This window comes from Streptopelia decaocto (assembly GCF_964273445.1).
Source record: "Streptopelia decaocto genome assembly, chromosome: 20".
In the NCBI taxonomy this organism is placed as follows: Eukaryota; Metazoa; Chordata; class Aves; order Columbiformes; family Columbidae; genus Streptopelia; species Streptopelia decaocto.
Window position 1 is genome coordinate 6,939,899 of NC_138675.1, and position 18,408 is coordinate 6,958,306.

At 58.1% G+C, this 18,408-nt stretch overlaps 1 protein-coding gene across 1 annotated transcript; it reads left to right on the plus strand.

The window, feature by feature from the left end:
- The first annotated feature begins 6,792 nt into the window (after positions 1-6,792).
- On the plus strand, positions 6,793-16,160 carry ARHGEF16 (Rho guanine nucleotide exchange factor 16). The gene is made up of 15 exons (XM_082070026.1): positions 6,793-6,914; positions 7,952-8,534; positions 9,138-9,189; positions 9,623-9,792; positions 10,312-10,368; positions 10,744-10,904; positions 11,268-11,420; positions 12,062-12,191; positions 12,836-12,910; positions 13,706-13,798; positions 14,128-14,282; positions 14,477-14,674; positions 15,055-15,128; positions 15,367-15,468; positions 15,649-16,160. Exons 2-15 carry the CDS (start codon positions 7,977-7,979, stop codon positions 15,786-15,788), a joined length of 2,118 nt encoding a protein of 705 aa, XP_081926152.1. The 5' UTR covers positions 6,793-6,914; positions 7,952-7,976; the 3' UTR covers positions 15,789-16,160.
- Positions 16,161-18,408: the final 2,248 nt, after the last annotated feature.

Genomic DNA, 18,408 nt, shown 5'->3' on the forward strand with positions numbered 1-18,408 from the left:
CACCGCCGTGGTTCACGGTCACCGCTGTGGCTCACGGTCACCGCCGTGGTTCATGGTCACCGCTGTGCCCCGCGCGTCCCGTCTGTGCCTGCGCTGCGAGGTGAACAGTCTTCCCATCTCTGCTGGTGCGTGCGAGCCCGAGCTGCTGCTTGGATCCGAACATCCGAGCGTTTCAGAAAGATCCCGCTCAGCCGGACGGGGGGGACGGTGGCACCAGGCCCCACCACCGAGCTGCCGAGACGCTGAAGATGCTCCAGCGTCCCCGGCGGAGGGGCCGGGGGTGAACCGCGTGTGCGCCGTGCGTGGTGCTGCAGGCGATTCAGGTCCATCTTCTGGTTCATCTCCCAGGGTTTTGAGAGTGACATCCTTCCAGTGTTGCTGGTGTCTGGGAATTGTGGTGGAAATTTCTGGCTCGTGCAGTTGTTTTGGTATGCTGGATGGTCGCTTGTGCACCGCACACTGCTATATGGCCTGTAATTTAAGTAGAAAGATTAACATTTCCTTGGGTTGGCAACCTCAGGGGTACAGACCACTATTCAAGCACAGAGCTAAGAATTGAATTGTCTCTCTGACTCTAAAATCGCTTGCAAATATTTTATGAGTGATTTAAAATCGCTTCCAAGTCTCATCTTCTTTACCGATACAGAGCAGCCTCCAGAAAGCCTGTGCTGTTCGTGCTGTTCCACACCGCAGCTACCGCCTGCTGTTGGAGCGCTGCAGGTAAAGCTGAATTACGGAGCAGTCAGGAAAGCCATCAGGGCTTGCAAAGGATGATGTTGGCCACTCAGAATGTGTGTCCTGAGAATATTCTGGTTGCAGCAAGGAAAGGTCAGGAATGCCAAGGACTGGACTGTCCCACCACTGCGTGAAAACGCGTCTCTGCATCTCGGCCATGCAGTTCTGCATCAGCAACAGCCTCCAGGAGCCGGGCGGCGCGCGGGCGCTCCGGCTCTGTGCAGGTCGCGTCCAAGGCTGGTGAGGCCAGAGGAACTCTTCCCATTGATTCCAGCATATTTTAGTGCTGCCTGTGCCTCTCGTAAGCGTTGCATCAGGTCATAACTGCTTGCAGAACTGGGTTAATGGCCGATTTCAGAGAAGCAGCTCACAGAGGTTGGTGTATCTGCCTGTAGAGACCTGACACGTGTGGCCTCTCTGCCTGTGTGCCGTGCAAAAGAACAGGCGGAGGCTTCCGTGCCAGGCCGGGGTGAAGGAGCAGAGCAGCGGAGCCTCATTCCAGCATGCTAAAACAAGGAGACAGCTGTTGAGGTAAAGCAGAGGGTGCGTTAGGGATGATATCCTTGTCATTCACTCTTTGCACCCAAGAGCACTTGTGAGGCTGTTTCTATGTGTCCAGGCGCCTCGCGCTGCCCGCGGAGGAGGCGCCTGGGGCGGCGCTGGTACAGAAGGAACAAAAGGTAAATTAGCAGCATCCGTGTATTTTCCAAGAAAACTTACCCTTCCTTTTTGGTTTTCCACATCGCCCTGTGAAAGTGCCCAAGGCTCCGAGACCAACAGGCAGCGTGAGCTGAACTGCTTCATCTATTTGCACAAAGCCCTTGGGCAGACGCAGCCCGAGAGCCGACACTGTCCAAAGCGCCAGGCTCTGCGATGGAGCCGGGACGGCCCGTCCCACCCGTCCCCTGTGCCGCCGCAGCGCCGCCTGCCGCCCTGCGCCTGGAGATCGAGCCCGCGGGCGCCGACTGAAAATAGTGAAAGAGTTGTTTCTTTTCCTGATGGAATTTATTTTAATCTGTATATAACTTGTAATTTTTTGCTAATTCTTTTCTTATTTTATTTCTTCCTTAACAGTATTTTTTGCGTTAGGTATCATTATTGTGAAGAGATAATGTTAATATAAGTATGTAGTGGAGGACCAAAATTGTGTAATTAAGGTTGTATGTTGTATGACTGATAACCAGGGAGTAGGAAGATTTTGTCCATGTGCCAAATGACCCTGATCAATCCTGCTGGTCTTGCTGCCGATTCTCCAGACAATCATATGTTTTGTTGCATTTGCCTTTAAGTGACCGCGCTGCGTTAGACGAAGGTTTCAGGTTATTTCCTTGGCCAGTTGGAAAGCGAAACTCCAGCGGAAAGCGAGGGCCGGTCCCGGTGCGCCTGCCCGCCAGACAGGGCCACGGAGCCACCCGGGGGCGGCGGGGCTGGCAAGTGATGCTACCAAGCCGGCAAGTGCCGGTGTTCGCCGGCAGCCCCTGCACAGCTGTGCCCGGCCCCATAAAAGCCCCTGGTTGTGGTCCCAGACGCGTGCGGCCCCGTGGCTCCTGGGGTGTGTGCTGGGAGTAATCCCGCGTCCGAGCATCTTTCGAGGGGCCCTGCGGCGCTGTCTGCCTCGTCAGAACGCGATCTGGGGTACCAGCGAGCGTCGCGTGCTCTGCCGCGATGTTCTGCTCGTGGTGGGAGCTGACGGAGCAGCAGGGAGCTGGTCCCCAGCTCCGGCTCAGAGCAGCGTGTCCTGCGGGGCCGATCCTGCTCCCCCAGCCCGCGGTGCTGCCTGGGGACGGGGGTGCAGTCCCGCCAGGGACCGAGGACGTTGCAAATATAGCTCTTAAAATCATGACATGATTTTTTCTTTTCATATTTCCTAATTCAGTTTTCATCCCATTTTCTCTAGCTGGCGTCTGTTTGTTGTAGGATCTCCCAACTCCTCTAATTTAGCACTGATTACAAATTTTAATTTTTCCGCAGTTAAATAAACAGAAAGCCTCACTGAATCTCTATTTATCCCGCAGCTTTCGTTCAATTGCACTTGAAACATGTTGCAGCTCATAGCAGATGTTTAGTTTTTGATTCGCCATTGTAGACAAAAGCAATCCTGTATTTTGAGGGTGTTTCCCGGTGCGTGTGTGGAGGAAGGGGCTGGTGGTGGGGCAGGTCTGGGTCCCCTTTGATAGGACATGGAGCCGTCCTGCTCAAGGACACCAAACCCACCAGCACGTCGTGCTCGGGAGCCGCGGCCCTGGGGCGATACCACGAGCTGGAACACGGCAGCTGTTGGTTTGGGAGCCAGGGCGCCGCTGGAGGTGGGGATTAAACCAAGAATAGTTGTGTAGGATCTATTTATTAAAAGTATTTCCACATCTCGCAGCCACGTTGCCACAAGAGCAAGGAGGAGAGGACGGGAGGAGCGCTGTGAGTTGGTTGTGTAACGGGATGAGGTTGATGCTCCTCGGCTGTTCGGCGCTGCCGATGTGACGCTGCACCAAGAGGGGTCTTTGCTGCTCCTGAATGTGTCGTTGGGCACAGAGCGGAGGACGCGGCTCTGATCGCGCTGTCCCTTCTCGGGCCACCCAGAGCAGCCGGTAGGTGTGAAGCGCCGCGGTGATGCAGGTGATGGTGCAGCGTGGTGATGCAGGTGGTGGTGCAGCGTGGTGATGCAGGTGGTGGTGCAGCGCGGTGATGCAGGTGATGGTGCAGCGCGGTGATGCAGGTGGTGGTGCAGCGCGGTGCGCCGGGCTGTGCCGCGGGACGTGCCAGCGCCCGCGGTCCCAGGTCACTGCCGGGTGCACGGGGTGTTGCTGCCGGTGCCGGCTGCTCCCGGTGCTCACCATTAAACCATTAAAGCGCATCCCGCAGGGCCCTGCGGTCCCGGAGCCGCAGCAAAGCCAAACCGGCCACTCGGCTGCATTCAGGATAAACACAAAGCTCGGGTTCTGTCTTGGTTAAAACAGACTAGTGGAAGCTTTCGATTTCTCCCTAATCAGCACTTAGACTTTCAATAGGCGTTCTTGAAAGCGGCTTCTTTTTCACTTCATGCGAAGCGTTTCGAAAAGCACTTGCACAATGCCGTGAACGTGTTTAGACTCTAAGCATCAAAGCACTGGATCGTGAGCCCCCTCCCCGCAGCCCATCTCAATCTACTGACTTACATTGGAGTTCTACGTGCTGTACTGTGTGTGTGTGTGTGTGGCGGGGGACGGGGACGCGTCGCGGCATCGGGACCTGCCCATGCGGGGCAGGAGCGCCGGGACCTGCCCGTGCGGGGCAGGAGCGCCGGGACCTGCCCGGTGCGGGGCGGGAGCGTCGGGACCTGCCTGTGCGGGGCAGGAGCGCCGGGACCTGCCCGGTGCGGGGCGGGAGCGCCGGGACCTGCCCGTGCGGGGCGGGAGCGCCGGGCTCCGCTCGGCGGCGCTGGCGGCATCAGGGCAAAACATCTGCCGGGGTCGGGAGCGTCTCCACAGAGCCGAGCAGCTTCTCCTCTCTAGTGCTGAGTGATACTGTGATTAAAACCTTACGGAATGATTCCAGGATTATTTTGCTCTTCTCTTCTGTCGTTAATTCCTGTTAATTACCACTTTGGAAAAAAAAGAATGAAAAAAAAGAAAAAAAAAAAGAAAAAAAAAAGAAGAAAAAAAGGCAGCTTTGATTTCCAAATGTGCAATTCACACGTCAACAAAGTAATTCTGAAAGTAATTCTCAATGTATTTTACATTCTTGTTGCTCTCTTCAAAGCAAGAGATGTTTTGCCCTGATGTCATATCCAGCCTGCAAAAGATGTAATTTAAAACATATATATATTGTGCTTGCAAGAATCATAAATCTGTGCATCCTATGTCATTCCTTTTCCCATTGTTACAATACAGATATGATTTAGGGTTTTTTTTCTTTAGAACTGTATAGTGTTTTTTTAAATCAATTGTAAATGTCTGGTTTTCATATAATGTTTAAAAAACATTGAGAAAGAGGATGGTGCTTGTTCCATATCATTCTTGATTGTATATTGCTTCTGTTATGTTTATAAGTAAACTGTGCATGACTTGTGTTTAGCAGTCATTATTGTGTCTGTTTGTGAAATTTTTATTAAAAGGAAAAAGATTCCGTAGATGCACTTATTGTATATGTGATTAGATTCTGCGTCGGAGGCTGGAAGCCTGAACTGCCACGGAGGAGCGAAAGAAAAGCGTCGGCAGTTATTAATTAATATGAAATCGCTTTGTTTGGAAGCATAATGAAATAAAAGATATGAAGTGTAGAAAATAATTAAAAAGCGATTTTACAAATTTCATTTTGATGCTTGTGATAAAAAGACAAATGTACTTGTGTAGAGAAATTCCTTTAAAATAATGAATAGAAAAAGCTGATTTTGAGGTTAATGCTGTAGAATAGGAATGTATACCAAATGTAATCTTTCCAATGCTACAATGAATTTATACATGAGATTGATATGCAATAAACCTGTGTGCTTTTATAAGCAGTGGTCCTGTGAGCTTTGTTCTTGGCGCGGCGATGGAGCCGCGCTGGGCGTTCGGGTGGGCGACCTGGAGCGGGGTGAGCGGTGCAGGAGCAGGACGGACCAGCCCCAGGGTGGGGGATGTCACAGAAACAGGAGCTCGTGCCGGAGTTTGGGGTGTCGGGAACATTCCCTTTCAAACCACGAGCTGCGAGTCAGCGAGCGGTGCAGTGATAGCGCTCAGACGGTTCAGCGGGGGCCCCGGGAGCAGAAATGACTTGAAAGCACCGTCTTTGAACTAACAACACGCATTACGAAACTGATGAATGGTCTCCGCTTCAGAAAGTCATTCATGGTGATCAAATGATGGTATCCTACATCCAGCATAATGGCCCTTCCCTGGAGTTGCCGTGTAAGGGTTTCAGTCGAGGCTGAACTCTTGAGTGGAACCGTCTCTGACGGCTGGAGCCTTTCTCCTTATTAGCCCCGGAGGGAGAGGAAGAAATCTATGGGCTAAGAAAGCTCTGATAATAGAGCGATTGTCAGGCAGGCCGTGCAGAGGAGAGAACAGAGTCTTTTAAAAGAATACTGCTGACAAGTGGACTTTGTCATCCAGAAAGCACTTGAGATTCACCATAAACCAGCAAGAAAAAAGGCTCCATTTTTAGGGGAGGCGGAAAACCAGAGCGGGGGGCAAAAGAGAAGGTCAAGGAAAACTCTGTTCCCAGTAAATACAGAGCGCTGTTGAGCCCGGCCTTACGGGGCAGCCGCACAACAGCCTGACCCTGGGATCCCCCGTCCCGCAGCTGCGCCCCCGGCAGAGGGTTCCCCAGCATCCCAAACCGGGGTTCGTGCAGCAAACGGGCCGGCCTGGGGTTACTGCAACCGCTGGACTGAGCTGCTGTGGCAAGCGTGTGCGTGCCTGGAGTAAGATACAGTCCTGCTGGAAATCGCTGAGAGCCTGTTGCTCTCAGGCCCTGTGGATGGTCAGGGGTGCAGCAGATTTTCACACCTTGACATGATGGGAACGATGCCAAGGAACCCTGTGACCTTTAGTGACCTTGGGGAGGAGGCTCTCGGGAACGGGTGAAAACAGCCCAGGGGCTGCGAGAGAAGTTCTGCACAAACACCGTCTTGAAGAAACGGCAAGAAGCAGCGACAAAAAAACGTTCAGCTGAGTTTAGTGAGTTCGTTGTTGCTGTTCAGTAGACGGGCCCTGGGATGGCGCACGGGAGCCGGGATGTCTGCGGTACCGGCACCGGCACCGACACCGGCACCTGCCTGGGGCAGCGCCACGGAGACCCCGGCGCCTCCGACCGGCACGTGCCGAGGGGCAGCCCCGCCCGGCCCCGCCCCGCCTGGCCCCGCCCAACCCGGCCACACCCAACCCGGCCCCGCCCCGCCCGGCTCCTCCCCGGGGCGGCTCCGCTCCCGCCCCCGCCCCGCCGGGCTCCCGCGGGCGCGGGTGAGCGCGGGCGCTGCCGGGCGGGGCGGGACCGGCCGCCTCCTGCGCGGGTTCCCCGGAAAGGGGCCGGAGCTGCGGGCAGGAGCGCCGGGCGGGCGCGGGGCTCGGAACGAGCGGCTGCCGGGCGTGCTCCGGGAAGGGGGCGCCAGCGGCCGGCCCCTCCGCCTCCTCCCCGGGCGGGATCGCCGCCCCCGCTGCCCCGGAGGAGGCGGATCCCCGCGCTGGCAGCGCCTCTTCCGCGGGGGCGGAGCGGCCGCGCTGGTGAGTAGCGGAGGCTCCGTCCTGGCGCGGTCCCTCCCGCGGGGCCGGTCCCGGGGGCCCGTGTGCAGGTACCGGGGGGGAAATGGTGCGTTTGTCCGCAGGGATGGAGCTGGAGCGGTCCCTGCCGGCAGCGGAGCCGCCAGGCGGGGGTGGCAGCTCCGGGGTGGCTGTGCGGGTGGGACCCCCAGCGTGTCCCCGTGTCCCGGAGACTGCGGGTCCCAGCCGGTCAGCGGCACCGCAGACCTGGGGTTGTTGGCGCACCCAGCGCCTCTGAAACCGGGCGTGCCTGTTTCACGTTGTTAGGGCTGGTGCTTAGGACAGGCTTCATCCTCAGCCAGGACGGGATGAAGAGCAGAATGTAGCGCTTTTCTCGTCTGCGGGACGTTTGGCAGACCTCTGGCCAACAGGCATGTGTCCCTCATCCTAGGGCAGAGAAATAAGCAGCATCTTAACCAAATGAGCTTTTGTTGATGGGTCTGTTTTGTCCTTCTGCCAGTTATTGGGGTGGGGAAACACATTCAAGTCTTGGTTTCTGCTTCCTGGTCCATGGCCTTTGGAAAGGAACAGCTCAAGGTGGTGGTGGAATGCAATGAGATCTTGGTTGAGAGGAATTAAACCATAGTTTTTCCTCACATTCTGTAATGGGCAGGCAGTGGGTGTGAAACGCTCCATCAAACGTTTGTTCTGTAGGTGCACAGCACATGGGGTGGCACAGGAGGAGATGAGTAGGTTAATCCCAAAGAAGGCGCTTTGGGGGCTCGGGCAGGTGGTTCTGCACGCGGTGTGAAGCTGCTCCTCGGGCGGTTTGGGACGGGCACCAGCTTTGAGGAGGACGGGGCGCACGGTTTCGCGCTCCTGGGGGTTTTCACAGCACGTCAGCCTGGGGCGGCGGGAGCCAGGAGGGAAGGGGCAGCCGCGGTGGCTCAGGGGGGGCAGCTCTGTTTCCCCATGTGCTTTGGCCACCACCAAGTGTCAATGCCCTCTGCCTTGCTGGGAGGAGATGTTCAGCCATCCGTCTGTCTGTCTGTCTTACACAGCTGTCCAGTTCCCTGTGCCACCATCATGTCTCGAAGTCCCACTGGCAGCTCTGTGGATGACAAGGCCTTTCTCCTGGAGTACCGATGCCACCCCGTGCGGCCGGAGCCCCCCAGCCCGAGCTCCCCCCCCGGGAAGCGCGGCTCCGCCACGGCGCCCGACGCCGCCCCGCTCCCGGCGATGGGCTCCCCCCCCTCGGCCGAGCCCCGGCGCATCGTCCTGAGCACCGACAGCCCAGCCGCGCTCAAGGTGGGCACCCAGCAGCTGATCCCCAGGAGCCTGGCTGTCTCCACCAAGACCAAGAACAACCCCTCCCGGCACCAGAGCTTTGGGGCAACTGGGTCCAGCTGGGAGCCCCAGGGCCCCGACCCAAAGCGGGCGTCCGTCCCCAGCGTCCCCAGCGTCTCCGTGGAGGCAGATGAGGAGGATGGCGCTGGGGGCGCCCTCAAGCGCAACCTGAGGAGCATGTCCTACCGCGCGGCCATGAGGGGCCTGGGCGCGGAGACGGAAAAAGCCGTCCCCGCGCTGAAACCCGTGTCGGAGGAGGACGGCGCCCCGCCTGCCCACAGCCCCACCAGGAGCAAGGTGGGTGTTGAATCTGCTGCCACCCCATTGGGGTCGAGCCCCACTTTCCTGGTGATGAGCTGCTGCCGGGGGGTCTGCGGAGCTTTTTGTCCTGCAACTCCAGTGTGTTGCGGAGCTGTGTGAGCCCAGCGTGGAGCTGGCAGGGTTCGCTGAGCCCGGCGATGTGACTTGTGCCTTGGGAACCAACATGTCACCAGCAGATGCTGTAGGTCCCCGGAGAGCCCGGAAATACCTGGCGTGGGTTTTGTGGGCAGTGGAACGGGCTGCTCCGGGCTCCCGCGCGTCGGCCGGTGGCCGTGGGCACGTTTGCAGGGTGCGGCTGGCTCCGCGCTGGCGGGGGGTTGTACACAAACATGGGTGAACATGACTCCAGCACAGGCAAAGTCCAGGTGTGAGACGGACAGATGTGAAAGGCAGCGGTGTGACTGCAAACTGGTTTAGATCGTGGCCCCGATAATGCGAGGTGAAAGCTGAGTCACTTTGGTAAGGCAAACAAAAGCTCAGACAAACCTCGAGCTGAAAGAACAGGGTGGTATTTGCTGACTGGCGGTGCAGGTAACTGCTCAGGTAACTGCAGCGTGTTCTCCTCCTGTTCCCTTGCAGAGAACCTTCGGGCGGAAGCGGGTGCAGAAGCGTGGTGGCTCCTTCAAGGACCGTGAGTGCTGCCTCCATCTTCCCGGGAGCTCCGGGGTCCCCTCGGCCTCGCAGGGCACCCGGTGCTTCTCAGCAAAGCGAGTCCCTGAGGTCCCTTTGCCACGTGCTGCTGCCTGTCCCCAGCCTGGGGCAGTTGCTCTTGCCTGCAGGCGCAGCGTTGCAGCCCTGCTCTCCGCTCCCGGGTGTGACGAGGCGCGGGTGCTGCCGCGCTGGCTGCGGGAGCGCGCCCGGCTTTGCTTGCTCTGGGCAAACACGGGAGAGCTGTGGGAGCTGCCGGGAGCAGGAGCTGCTGGTTAATTGGGGCTGTGCAAAGTCCGATCTCACAGGGAAGTGCTGGCCCTGGCTCTGGGCGATGGGCTGAGGCGGCAGTGCCAAGGGAACCCCGGGCTGTGGCTGGGAGAGGCTGCGCCGACCTCTTGCCTTTTCCTCTGCAGAGCCCCAGCTGTACCAGGAAATCCGTGAGAGAGGCCTGAACTCTGTGAGCCATGAGTCAGATGAGGATTTGCTGGAGGAACCCGTCCCAGAAGAGCCGTCCCCCGCGGGTGCTGCGATCGTGGTGCAGAGCTACCGCCCGGCACAGGTCACCTGGAGCCAGCTCCCGGAGGTAGGGGCAGCAGCCCAGCCCAGAACGCCCTTTCCCCTTGCCGTGGGCTGCTCCGGCACTTGGGGTGTGTTGCGGCCACAGCTGCGTGTATTTTAAAAGCTCTCTGAACAAACCGTGAATGGGTAACTCTGCAGCACAAGTCTTTGCAATGGGACGTCCTGGGGCTGTCCGGCCCCGGCCGGGACACGCAGGATCCTGCCCGGGCTCGCCAGGATGCTGCTGCTGTTGTGCTTGCAAAGGTTCACCCACAGGCCGGGGAAGGCAGGTGCTGCTGCTCGTACCGGGCTGGGTGCTGGCCCTGGGGGAGAATTATCTCCTCCTGCAGATGAGCATCTGCCAGCTGCGGTGGGCAATGCTGCGGTGGGCAATGCTGCGGTGGGCAATGCTGCGGTGGGCAATGCTGCGGTGGACAATGCTGGTGGGTTGTGGGGCCAGGCAGAGGAGCAGACTGCACTAGAGGGCGTGCAAGGACCGTCGGTCCACGGTGACGGCGCCCGCTGATCCAGAGCTCTCCCGCAGGTGCTGGACGCTGGGATCCTGCAGAAGATCCACCCCGAAGAGCGCAAGCGGCAGGAGGTGAGAGGAGCCTCGGACGTGCCCGGGGTGCAGCATGAATGCTGGAGGCCGGCGGGACACGTGGCTGTGTCTGAGCCCTCGTGCTGGGCTGGGCCCGGAGCAGAGCTGGGCTCAGCAGAACTGGGCTCAGCCTCAGGTTCAGCAGCTCTGGGGCTGAGCGGCGCTGGCCGGGATCACCCACGTGCCCTGGCAGGGAAGCGGGCAGCTCCTTGGGGTGCTGTGAGAAATAGCTGCAGGAAGGGAGAACATCTCAGTGGTGAAAGTCCTAAGCACATGCTGAAGTTATGGGTGTAGGGCAAGCAATGCACGAGATGATGCAGGGAAGGCTGTGCTGTCAGTTTGTCCTGTTACATCCCCAGTGCCCTGCTTTTTCAGGCCATGTTCGAGATCATCACCTCTGAGTACTCCTACATGCACAGCCTGAGCATCCTGGTGTGTCACTTCATGAGGTCGGAGGAGCTGAAGGAGACCATGACTCAGATGGAGCATCATCACCTGTTCTCCAACATCAGCGACATCCTGGCGGTCAGCACCAGGCAAGTGGGCTCAGCGTGGGAGCTGCGGGGGGTCGGGGTTGTGGTGTCCTGCAGCTGGGCAGAATCGGCTCGGATGGGGCAGCAATGAGGCTTCCAGAGAGCTAAAGCGGGGAGGGATGTCGTGTGGGAGCGGAGGAAGCCTCGAGAGCTGCGTTGCCCGTTCCGTCTCTGCTGGGAGCCACGCTGGGGACGTGGGTGTCCCAGCTGCGCAGAGCTGACCCCCTGCAGAACAGATCCGGAGCTTCGTCTCCTCTGGGAAAACTGGGGAAAAGTTGCCCTGGGAACATTGTTAAACATCTGTCTGTTCCGTTTGTCCAGCCCTGACGGGTCACGTAGTGAAGTTATTTGGAATCCTCCCCTTAGGTTCTTCGAAGACTTGGAGAAGCGGCACCAGGAAAACATCCTCATTCCTGACATCAGTGACATAGTTGAAGAACACGCCTCCAACCACTTCAGCCCCTACGTCAGCTACTGCTCCAATGAAGTCTACCAGCAGAGGACCCTCCAGAAGCTGCTGTGAGTCCTGTTTGGTGCTCAGCCCTGGCTGGAGCTGCCTCCGCGGGCCCCAGGGCTGCGGGGACGCCCGATGGCGGGGACGGGGCTGCGGGGACGCCCGATGGCGGGACGGGACCATGGCGGGACGGGACCGTGCCCTGCGCGGGTCCCTCAGCCCGTGGCGGTTCTTCTCCCCGAGGCCGGCTGTCTCCTCTCTGAGCAGAGTCCAACTTCTCACCCTCAGTGTGTCTGTGTCCATGATCCGGACGTGGCTGTGTTGTGCTGTGACGGGTGAAGGACAGGGATAAGTGGGGGTGATGCCGCCACTTACTGAAGTCAGGCGGCTCTTGCCAAGGTGAATAACGTGTGGGGCCTGTTGGGGATGTCTGTGGAGGCTGTTCATCCCCAGATCGTACTGGTGTCTTGGGTCAGGTTTGTGTCTGCTGTGGGTACATCTACAGCTTTACTCTGGTGGGCACAACATCTCAAGGTGCTTTTCCATCACTGGCTGGCGGATCAGTCTGTTTTCTGCCGCGGCTGCATGCTCCGAGCTCGGCACGCTACCGGCCAGCGCCGCCACCACGCTCCTGTGCGTGGAAAGCTGCTGGAGAATCCTGACAGCCGAAGAACAGAGTTAATGGAGATTTCTTGTCCTGTTCCAGAACCACAAACCCCTTATTTAAAGAGACCCTGAAACAAATTGAAAGGAAACCAGAATGTGGAGGCCTGCCAATGATATCATTTCTCATTCTCCCTATGCAGAGGGTAACACGGCTTCCTCTGCTCTTAGATGTAAGTAAGCCACACGGTGGCATCGCTTGGGCCTCTGAAGAGGTGGCTGTTATTCTCTTACTCAGCTGAGCCCGGGGCAGCTTCTGCTTGGACTTGCATCCCGCTGCGATGCCCAAGCCTTCATTCAGGATTTAGATTCAGAGTGATCTGCTTCTGTGTGTGCCAGATGTGCAGCTCTGTGCTTCCCATCTCAGCACCACCCACCTGAGCGACAGGAGGTTCTTCCGTGCCCCGTGCTGCGTTTGGGCACCCGGGGGTGGCACGAGTGTCCTGTTTCATTAGCGGCCGCGCGGCCCAGGAAGGGAGAGCAGGTCTTGCACAAGCTCTGAGATCCAGCACTCTGCACCCAGCTGCTCCAGACAGCGAAGCTGCTGGAGGTGGGATTTCTGGGACCCGCTCCCAGTTTGTACTGGGCTGCAGGGCCGGGGGGACGCCCGGAGCGCAGGGTGACAGTGATGGTCGGGCATGTATCCGATGTGACTGCCCAGCAGAACCCAGGTTCGCAGCTCCCAGCCCTGCAGAACTTGCTCTGACTGTGTCTGTCCTGCTGCCGGGCTGACCCTCGTGCCACATCCGGAATCCCAGCTGGTCGCGCTGTTCCGTGCCTTGCAATATCACTAAAGCATCTTGTCTTGACATTCTAGACTGTCTGTCAAAAAACAAAAGCATGCACAGCAGCGTACGGAGCTGCCGCCCGCGCTCTGAAGGCCATCAGCAAGGTGAGGCCGCTGCTCCCGGCTCTCCGCCCCTCACTGCCCCGTCTGCCTCTGGCCTCTCCGTTCTCTTCCCTGCATCAGTTCACCGGGGTTTCTCTGCTCCGAACAGCCGCTGGCTGTACACATCTTCTCCCTTCCTCGCCTGTTTCACCTGATCTTGTTTTTTTACTTATTCTTGTCATCTTCTTTCCTCTCTGGCCCATCTTTTGTCCTTCCCTTTGGTGTTGTATTCTCCATTAGTGCCCCCCTTCTCAGAACCTGCTTCGAGGTGGTAGTGTCTGTGACACTTGGCTCGTTTGTCGGAGATTTGGGCAAAGAGCAGTAAACAAAGCAAAGAGCAAAGGGTGCGAAGGACCCGTGGCACAGGGACACCTGCTCCGGAGGGACCTCGCGGGGGCCGGGTGCCTCTCGGCAGGGCCAGACCTGCCTTCACTTCACCTGCCTGCACCGTCCGTCTGTCCGAGTGCTCGTCCTCCTCCGTTCACCTCCTCTCTTGGGATGGTTAATTCTTCCTCCTCGTGTTGCTCCTCGGTGAAGTTCGGTTCTGGTGCACTCTCGCTTTGGCCCTTTTCCAGGCAGAGCGAAGGTTCCACCCCTGTCCTGGCGACCTGTGTGGCAGGAGAAGCTCCAGCTGCCTTTCCCGAGCCCGGTTCTGACCTGTGGGGATGCGGCTGTTCCTCCTGCCCGGGAGCGGAGCAGCCGCCCCCCCGCGCCGGCAGCGCTCGTGCTGGGGCAGAGCACGGACAGACCTGTCCTGCTGTTCACTGCTGCCCGTGCGTTTGCTTTTCCCTTTTCTAGCTGGTTAAGAACTGCAATGAGGGGGCTCGTGCGATGGAGAGGACAGAGCAGATGTACACACTGCAGAAACAGCTGGAATTTGGAAAGAAGAAGGTGAGGGCTTGTGGAAGTGGGGAAAAAGAAATCTTCTGGGGTGTGTGGTTAGAGGGGCCCATCCCGGCGTGTCGGGTCTGTCCTGGGAATCCTTCCAGGAAGGCTGGACCAGCCAGAGCATCACTGGTGCCACGAGCAGCATCCCTGCTGCCACGAGCAGCATCACTGCTTCATCAGGGGGGTGACCATTCTTTCCTGCTGTTCTGACTTTAATGTGAGTTTCTGGGCACACCAGGGGCCACTCTGAGTCCAAATGCAGCTGCTTTATATGATTTTGCCTGCTGCTGTGAGACAGGCGGTGAACGCGATTTTCTCTGGGTCCGTTCCAGCCGTTCCCGCTGATCTCCGCGTCCCGCTGGCTGCTGAAGCGGGGGGAGCTGCACCTGCTGCAGTCGGAGGACGGGGGCATCTTCCGCCGGGGCGCCGGCCGGCTCTGCTACCTCTTCTTGTTCAATGACGTCCTCATCATAACCAAGAAAAAGAGGTACGGCTGCATGGAACCTTCTTCTTTCCCTGGAAAAGGACCAGGGGGATTAAAATCTCCGTTTCCCAAGCAGCATGTAACCTAAGCAATTCTTGAGATTTCCCTGTTTTGACCCTTACTGAGGTGTGTTTTGTACCGACCCTGTGCCGGTCACCTCGGTGATGCCCACCGAACCCGTCCCGTCTCTGCCGCAGCGAGGACAGCTACACCGTGATGAACTACGCCACGCTGGACCAGGTCACGGTGGAGAAGATGGAGAACTCGGAGCCGCCTTCTCCCCCTCCCGGCAAGAGCGGCGGCACGGCCCGCGGCCCCGGGCACCTGCTGCGCGTGGTGATGGAGCGGGACAGCGAGGGCCGGCGGGAGGAGGCCGTGCTGGCGGCCGAGACGCTGTGAGCGGCGCTGCGCGGGGCGGGTGTCCCTCTCCCGCGGGATAAGGCCGTGTGTGACCCCCCCTTTCCCTCCCCGCGCCCCCTCCCAGAAATGGAGATCTGTGCAGGCTCGTCCCCTTGCTCGCTTTCCTTCTCTCTCTTAGATTTCCCTTATAGTTGCCATATGCTGCTTCCCCTGTGCAAATCAAGCAAAGCAGCTGGGTGATGCGTACTGCTTGTGACGTGTCTGTGCTGAACGCGCTGAATGGGATGTTTGTTCGGTCTGACCTCCCGTGAAGGCCTTCATCCTTCCCGCTGGGAACCGCCCGGCTGCTGCCACCGGCACAGCTGCCACCTCTGAGGCTTTCTTTGTGTAATAATATGGGTTTTCTCACTGCCAGGAGCGACCGGGCCCGCTGGATCACGGCGCTGATGCACAGAGAAAAGGAGAAGCCTGACACCACTCCTAAAGGAGGTATCAGCATGCGGGGAGGTCAGGCCTGGCTAGGCGGGGATTAACGGTGGCACTAGAGCCTGAGCACAGGCGCAGGGCTTTACGCTGTTCTTAGGGCCGTGGTTTAGAGGTGGACTTGGCAGCATTTGGTTAACAGTTGGACTCGATGACCTTAAAGTTCTTTTCCGAACAGCACGATTCTGTGATGTTATGAGTTAAGCCCGGCTGTGCCGTCTCACTGGTCCCACTGTCCCTGCAGATCTGAGCCAAGTGGAGATAACCCGCGCGTACCTGGCCAAGCAGGCGGACGAGCTGTCCCTGCAGCAGGCGGACGTCGTCCTGGTGCTGGGCGGAGAGGACGGTGAGTGTGGCGAGCAGGGAGCTGCAGCCCAGCTGCAGCCATCCCCGCAAGCTGGGACTTTAGCCATTATTTTTCAGAAGCTCCCAGGAAGCCGCTGGCAGGTCCCTGTTGCTCCTTCCACACGCGTCCCCGGGGGCCACGGCCCGTCGTCCCGGTGTGACCAGCTCTGTTCTGCCCTAGGCTGGTGCTGGGGGGAGCGGCTGAGGGACGGCGAGCGGGGCTGGTTTCCGCAGTCCTGCGCCCGGCAGATCACCAGCCGCGCGGCCGTGGAGTGCAACGTGCGCCGGATGGAGCGCCTGCGCATAGAGACCGACGTGTAGCCCTCCAGCCCGGAGAGACGCTTCTGCCCTGACTCCTTTCAGGGATCTCCAAACCTCTGCGGACTGAGCCCATAGCGAGGAGGGAGCGCGAGATCCTTTCTTCTTGAATTTCGTCTGTCTGGAGCAGTCACAGGCAGCAGATCTTATTGTCCAGGACTGGGCTTTGTCCAGCTAATCAATGTGAGCCCTGGTGTCTGAATGCTCCTGGCCAAGATGAGCGTTAATGACCTGGAACAGGCTTCGGGAAGCAGCCGCGGTGTCGGGTTGGGTTGAAAGGGCTGTGGCCGCGTTCTGGGCTCTGCTGAGCGGCTCGTGCTGCCCCCTCCGTCCCCACGGGCGGCTGCAGGCCCTGTGCGGGCAGCCCGGGGGCTCGGGAGAGTGTACCTGGATCGAGACGTTTTTAACAACTTCAATCTCTGTGCTAGGCTGGTTATTTGACCCCGTTTCCCTGTTTCTTTTTTATTCTTTGTTTTTCCCCCCACAATTATTCTTGGTTCCTTTGAACACAACGGTGACCTTGGCAGGGTGAGGTGATACCCATCGCCTTTCAGTCACTTGTCAAAAACCCAGAAGCACGAAGCCGAGTGATGCTGCAGCTCCCGCCGCCTGTCCCGTCTCCCGCTGTGGACACGGGGGTGCGGACCCCGTCCTTCCCCAGGCAGAGCGGGCCCCTCGCCCCCCCCGGGCCCCAGAATTAGCACCAACAAGTGGTGATCGAAGAGGGTCGTTCTTTTGCCGCAGCTGAGCAGTCGCATCTGGGTTTTTGTGAGTCGGTGTTTAATGCCGTGGGGCCTTCGAGGGGAAAGGGCAGCGACGATTTTGGGGTGAGGATTCCCAGGGACAGCCCTGTTGCGATGTGTCTGTTTGCTGACGCTTCCTTCTGCTGGCAGCTCGCTGGCCTCCGCGCGTTCTCGACAAATGCCCATCTCAGCCCCATCCTCGAGAACAGCTGCCGAACATCTGCAGCGCGTCGCCAGCGCGAGGGACCGAGACCAGACACACATTCAGTGAGGTTTCTGTTTATTTGGATTAGCTGTGGAAGAATTAAAACTTTTTATCAGTGCTAATTAGGGCTCCAAAACGAGAGACACTAGCTACATGAAAACAGGAGGCAAACAAACTATTAGGAAATATGAACAGGGAAAAAAATCGTGATTATAAGAGATACAGGTACAGATTGCTGCGGTCCCACGCTTATGGTTTATTCCAAGAGGGTGCCAGGAGCCACAAAGCTGCAGCTCAGGCTTTGGGGGTGTGATGGGACAGAACGGATAATCCCGATGCTCGAGGCTGGGCCGCTTTCTGTGCTGTCCTGGAGCGAACAGCGGGGCCCAGGGCTTCTCTGCACCTCGGGCAGGGGACAAGCAGCGCGGTGGCATCGCTGGGTGGCATCAATGGGTGGACCTTCCCGCTGCACCCACTGGCTTCTGGGTCAGCAGGACTGATCAGGGTCATTTGGCACATGGACAGAATCTCCCTACTCCCTGGTTGTCATACAACATACAACCTTAATTACACAATTTTGGTCCTTCACTACATACTTATATTAACATTATCTCTTCACAATAATGATACCTAATGCAAAAAATACTGTTAAGGAAGAAATAAAATAAGAAAAGAATTAGCAAAAAAATTACAAGTTATATACAGATTAAAATAAATTCCATCAGGAAAAGAAACAACTCTTTCACTATTTTCAGTCGGCGCCCGCGGGCTCGATCTCCAGGCGCAGGGCGGCAGGCGGCGCTGCGGCGGCACAGGGGACGGGCGGGACGGGGCCGTCCCGGCTCCTTCGCAGAGCCTGGCGCTTTGGACAGTGTCGGCTCTCGGGCTGCGTCTGCCCAAGGGCTTTGTGCAAATAGATCGAGGGTCCAGGGCTGGGGTGAGGACACGTAGAGATTTGCATTTACTGGGCCACGCAAGGGCTTTGTGTCTATCCACGCAGTATGTCTGATTGTTACACTAATTTAGGCTTGCTTGTTGGTGGAGCAAGTGACGTGGGCGGCTCAAAGGGGCTGACATACTCCTGGTATGGAAAATCAGCTGCTGTGCCCCTGCGAAGCTCGTCGGGAGCAGACGGTGCTGCCAGCGACACAGGAAACCTGCAGAGGTGAGTGCTGGGGCTCATCGTCTTGTCCTCCACAGCAGATGATAATTTACAGTATGAGACCATTGCAAATTTGATTTAAACAAAACAACAAAAAAAAATTCAAGTGCGGTGGTACTTGTACAGGAGGCGTGACTGCAGGAGAGCCGGCCACGTCCAGCTCTCAGTTCTGACGACTCTGTTGTGCAGCTTCCCATAAATACTATCGCATAAATACTTTTTTTGGGCCATAGTTTCAGCCTCCCCAAGCCCAGCACCCAAAAGATGAAGGCCAGCAATTTGCCACGAGCCATCGCAGTCCATTGTCTGCTGGCCAGAAGCGATCACTTCTGAGCTGTTCCTTTGGGGTCTGGCTGCGGGCGTGCGCTGGTGCTGGCACGTGCGTGTGTGTCCCCACGGTGTGCGTGTCCCCACACGTGCCTGGAGGCCACCCATGCCGCCACGGTGACGGGGTGACCCTCGGCGCTTCAGCCTGGCTCAGACAACGTCACGAGCAGCAGCTCAGCCTGCCAG

Bases quoted from the DNA above. Each gene is read 5' to 3' on its own strand.
- ARHGEF16 (XM_082070026.1), top strand. From the start codon at position 7,977: ATGTCTCGAAGTCCCACTGGCAGCTCTGTGGATGACAAGGCCTTTCTC. The intron at 11,421-12,061 runs GTGAGTCCTGTT...GTCCTGTTCCAG, and splicing joins AGGACCCTCCAGAAGCTGCT to AACCACAAACCCCTTATTTA. The intron at 14,283-14,476 runs GTACGGCTGCAT...TCTCTGCCGCAG, and splicing joins ATCATAACCAAGAAAAAGAG to CGAGGACAGCTACACCGTGA.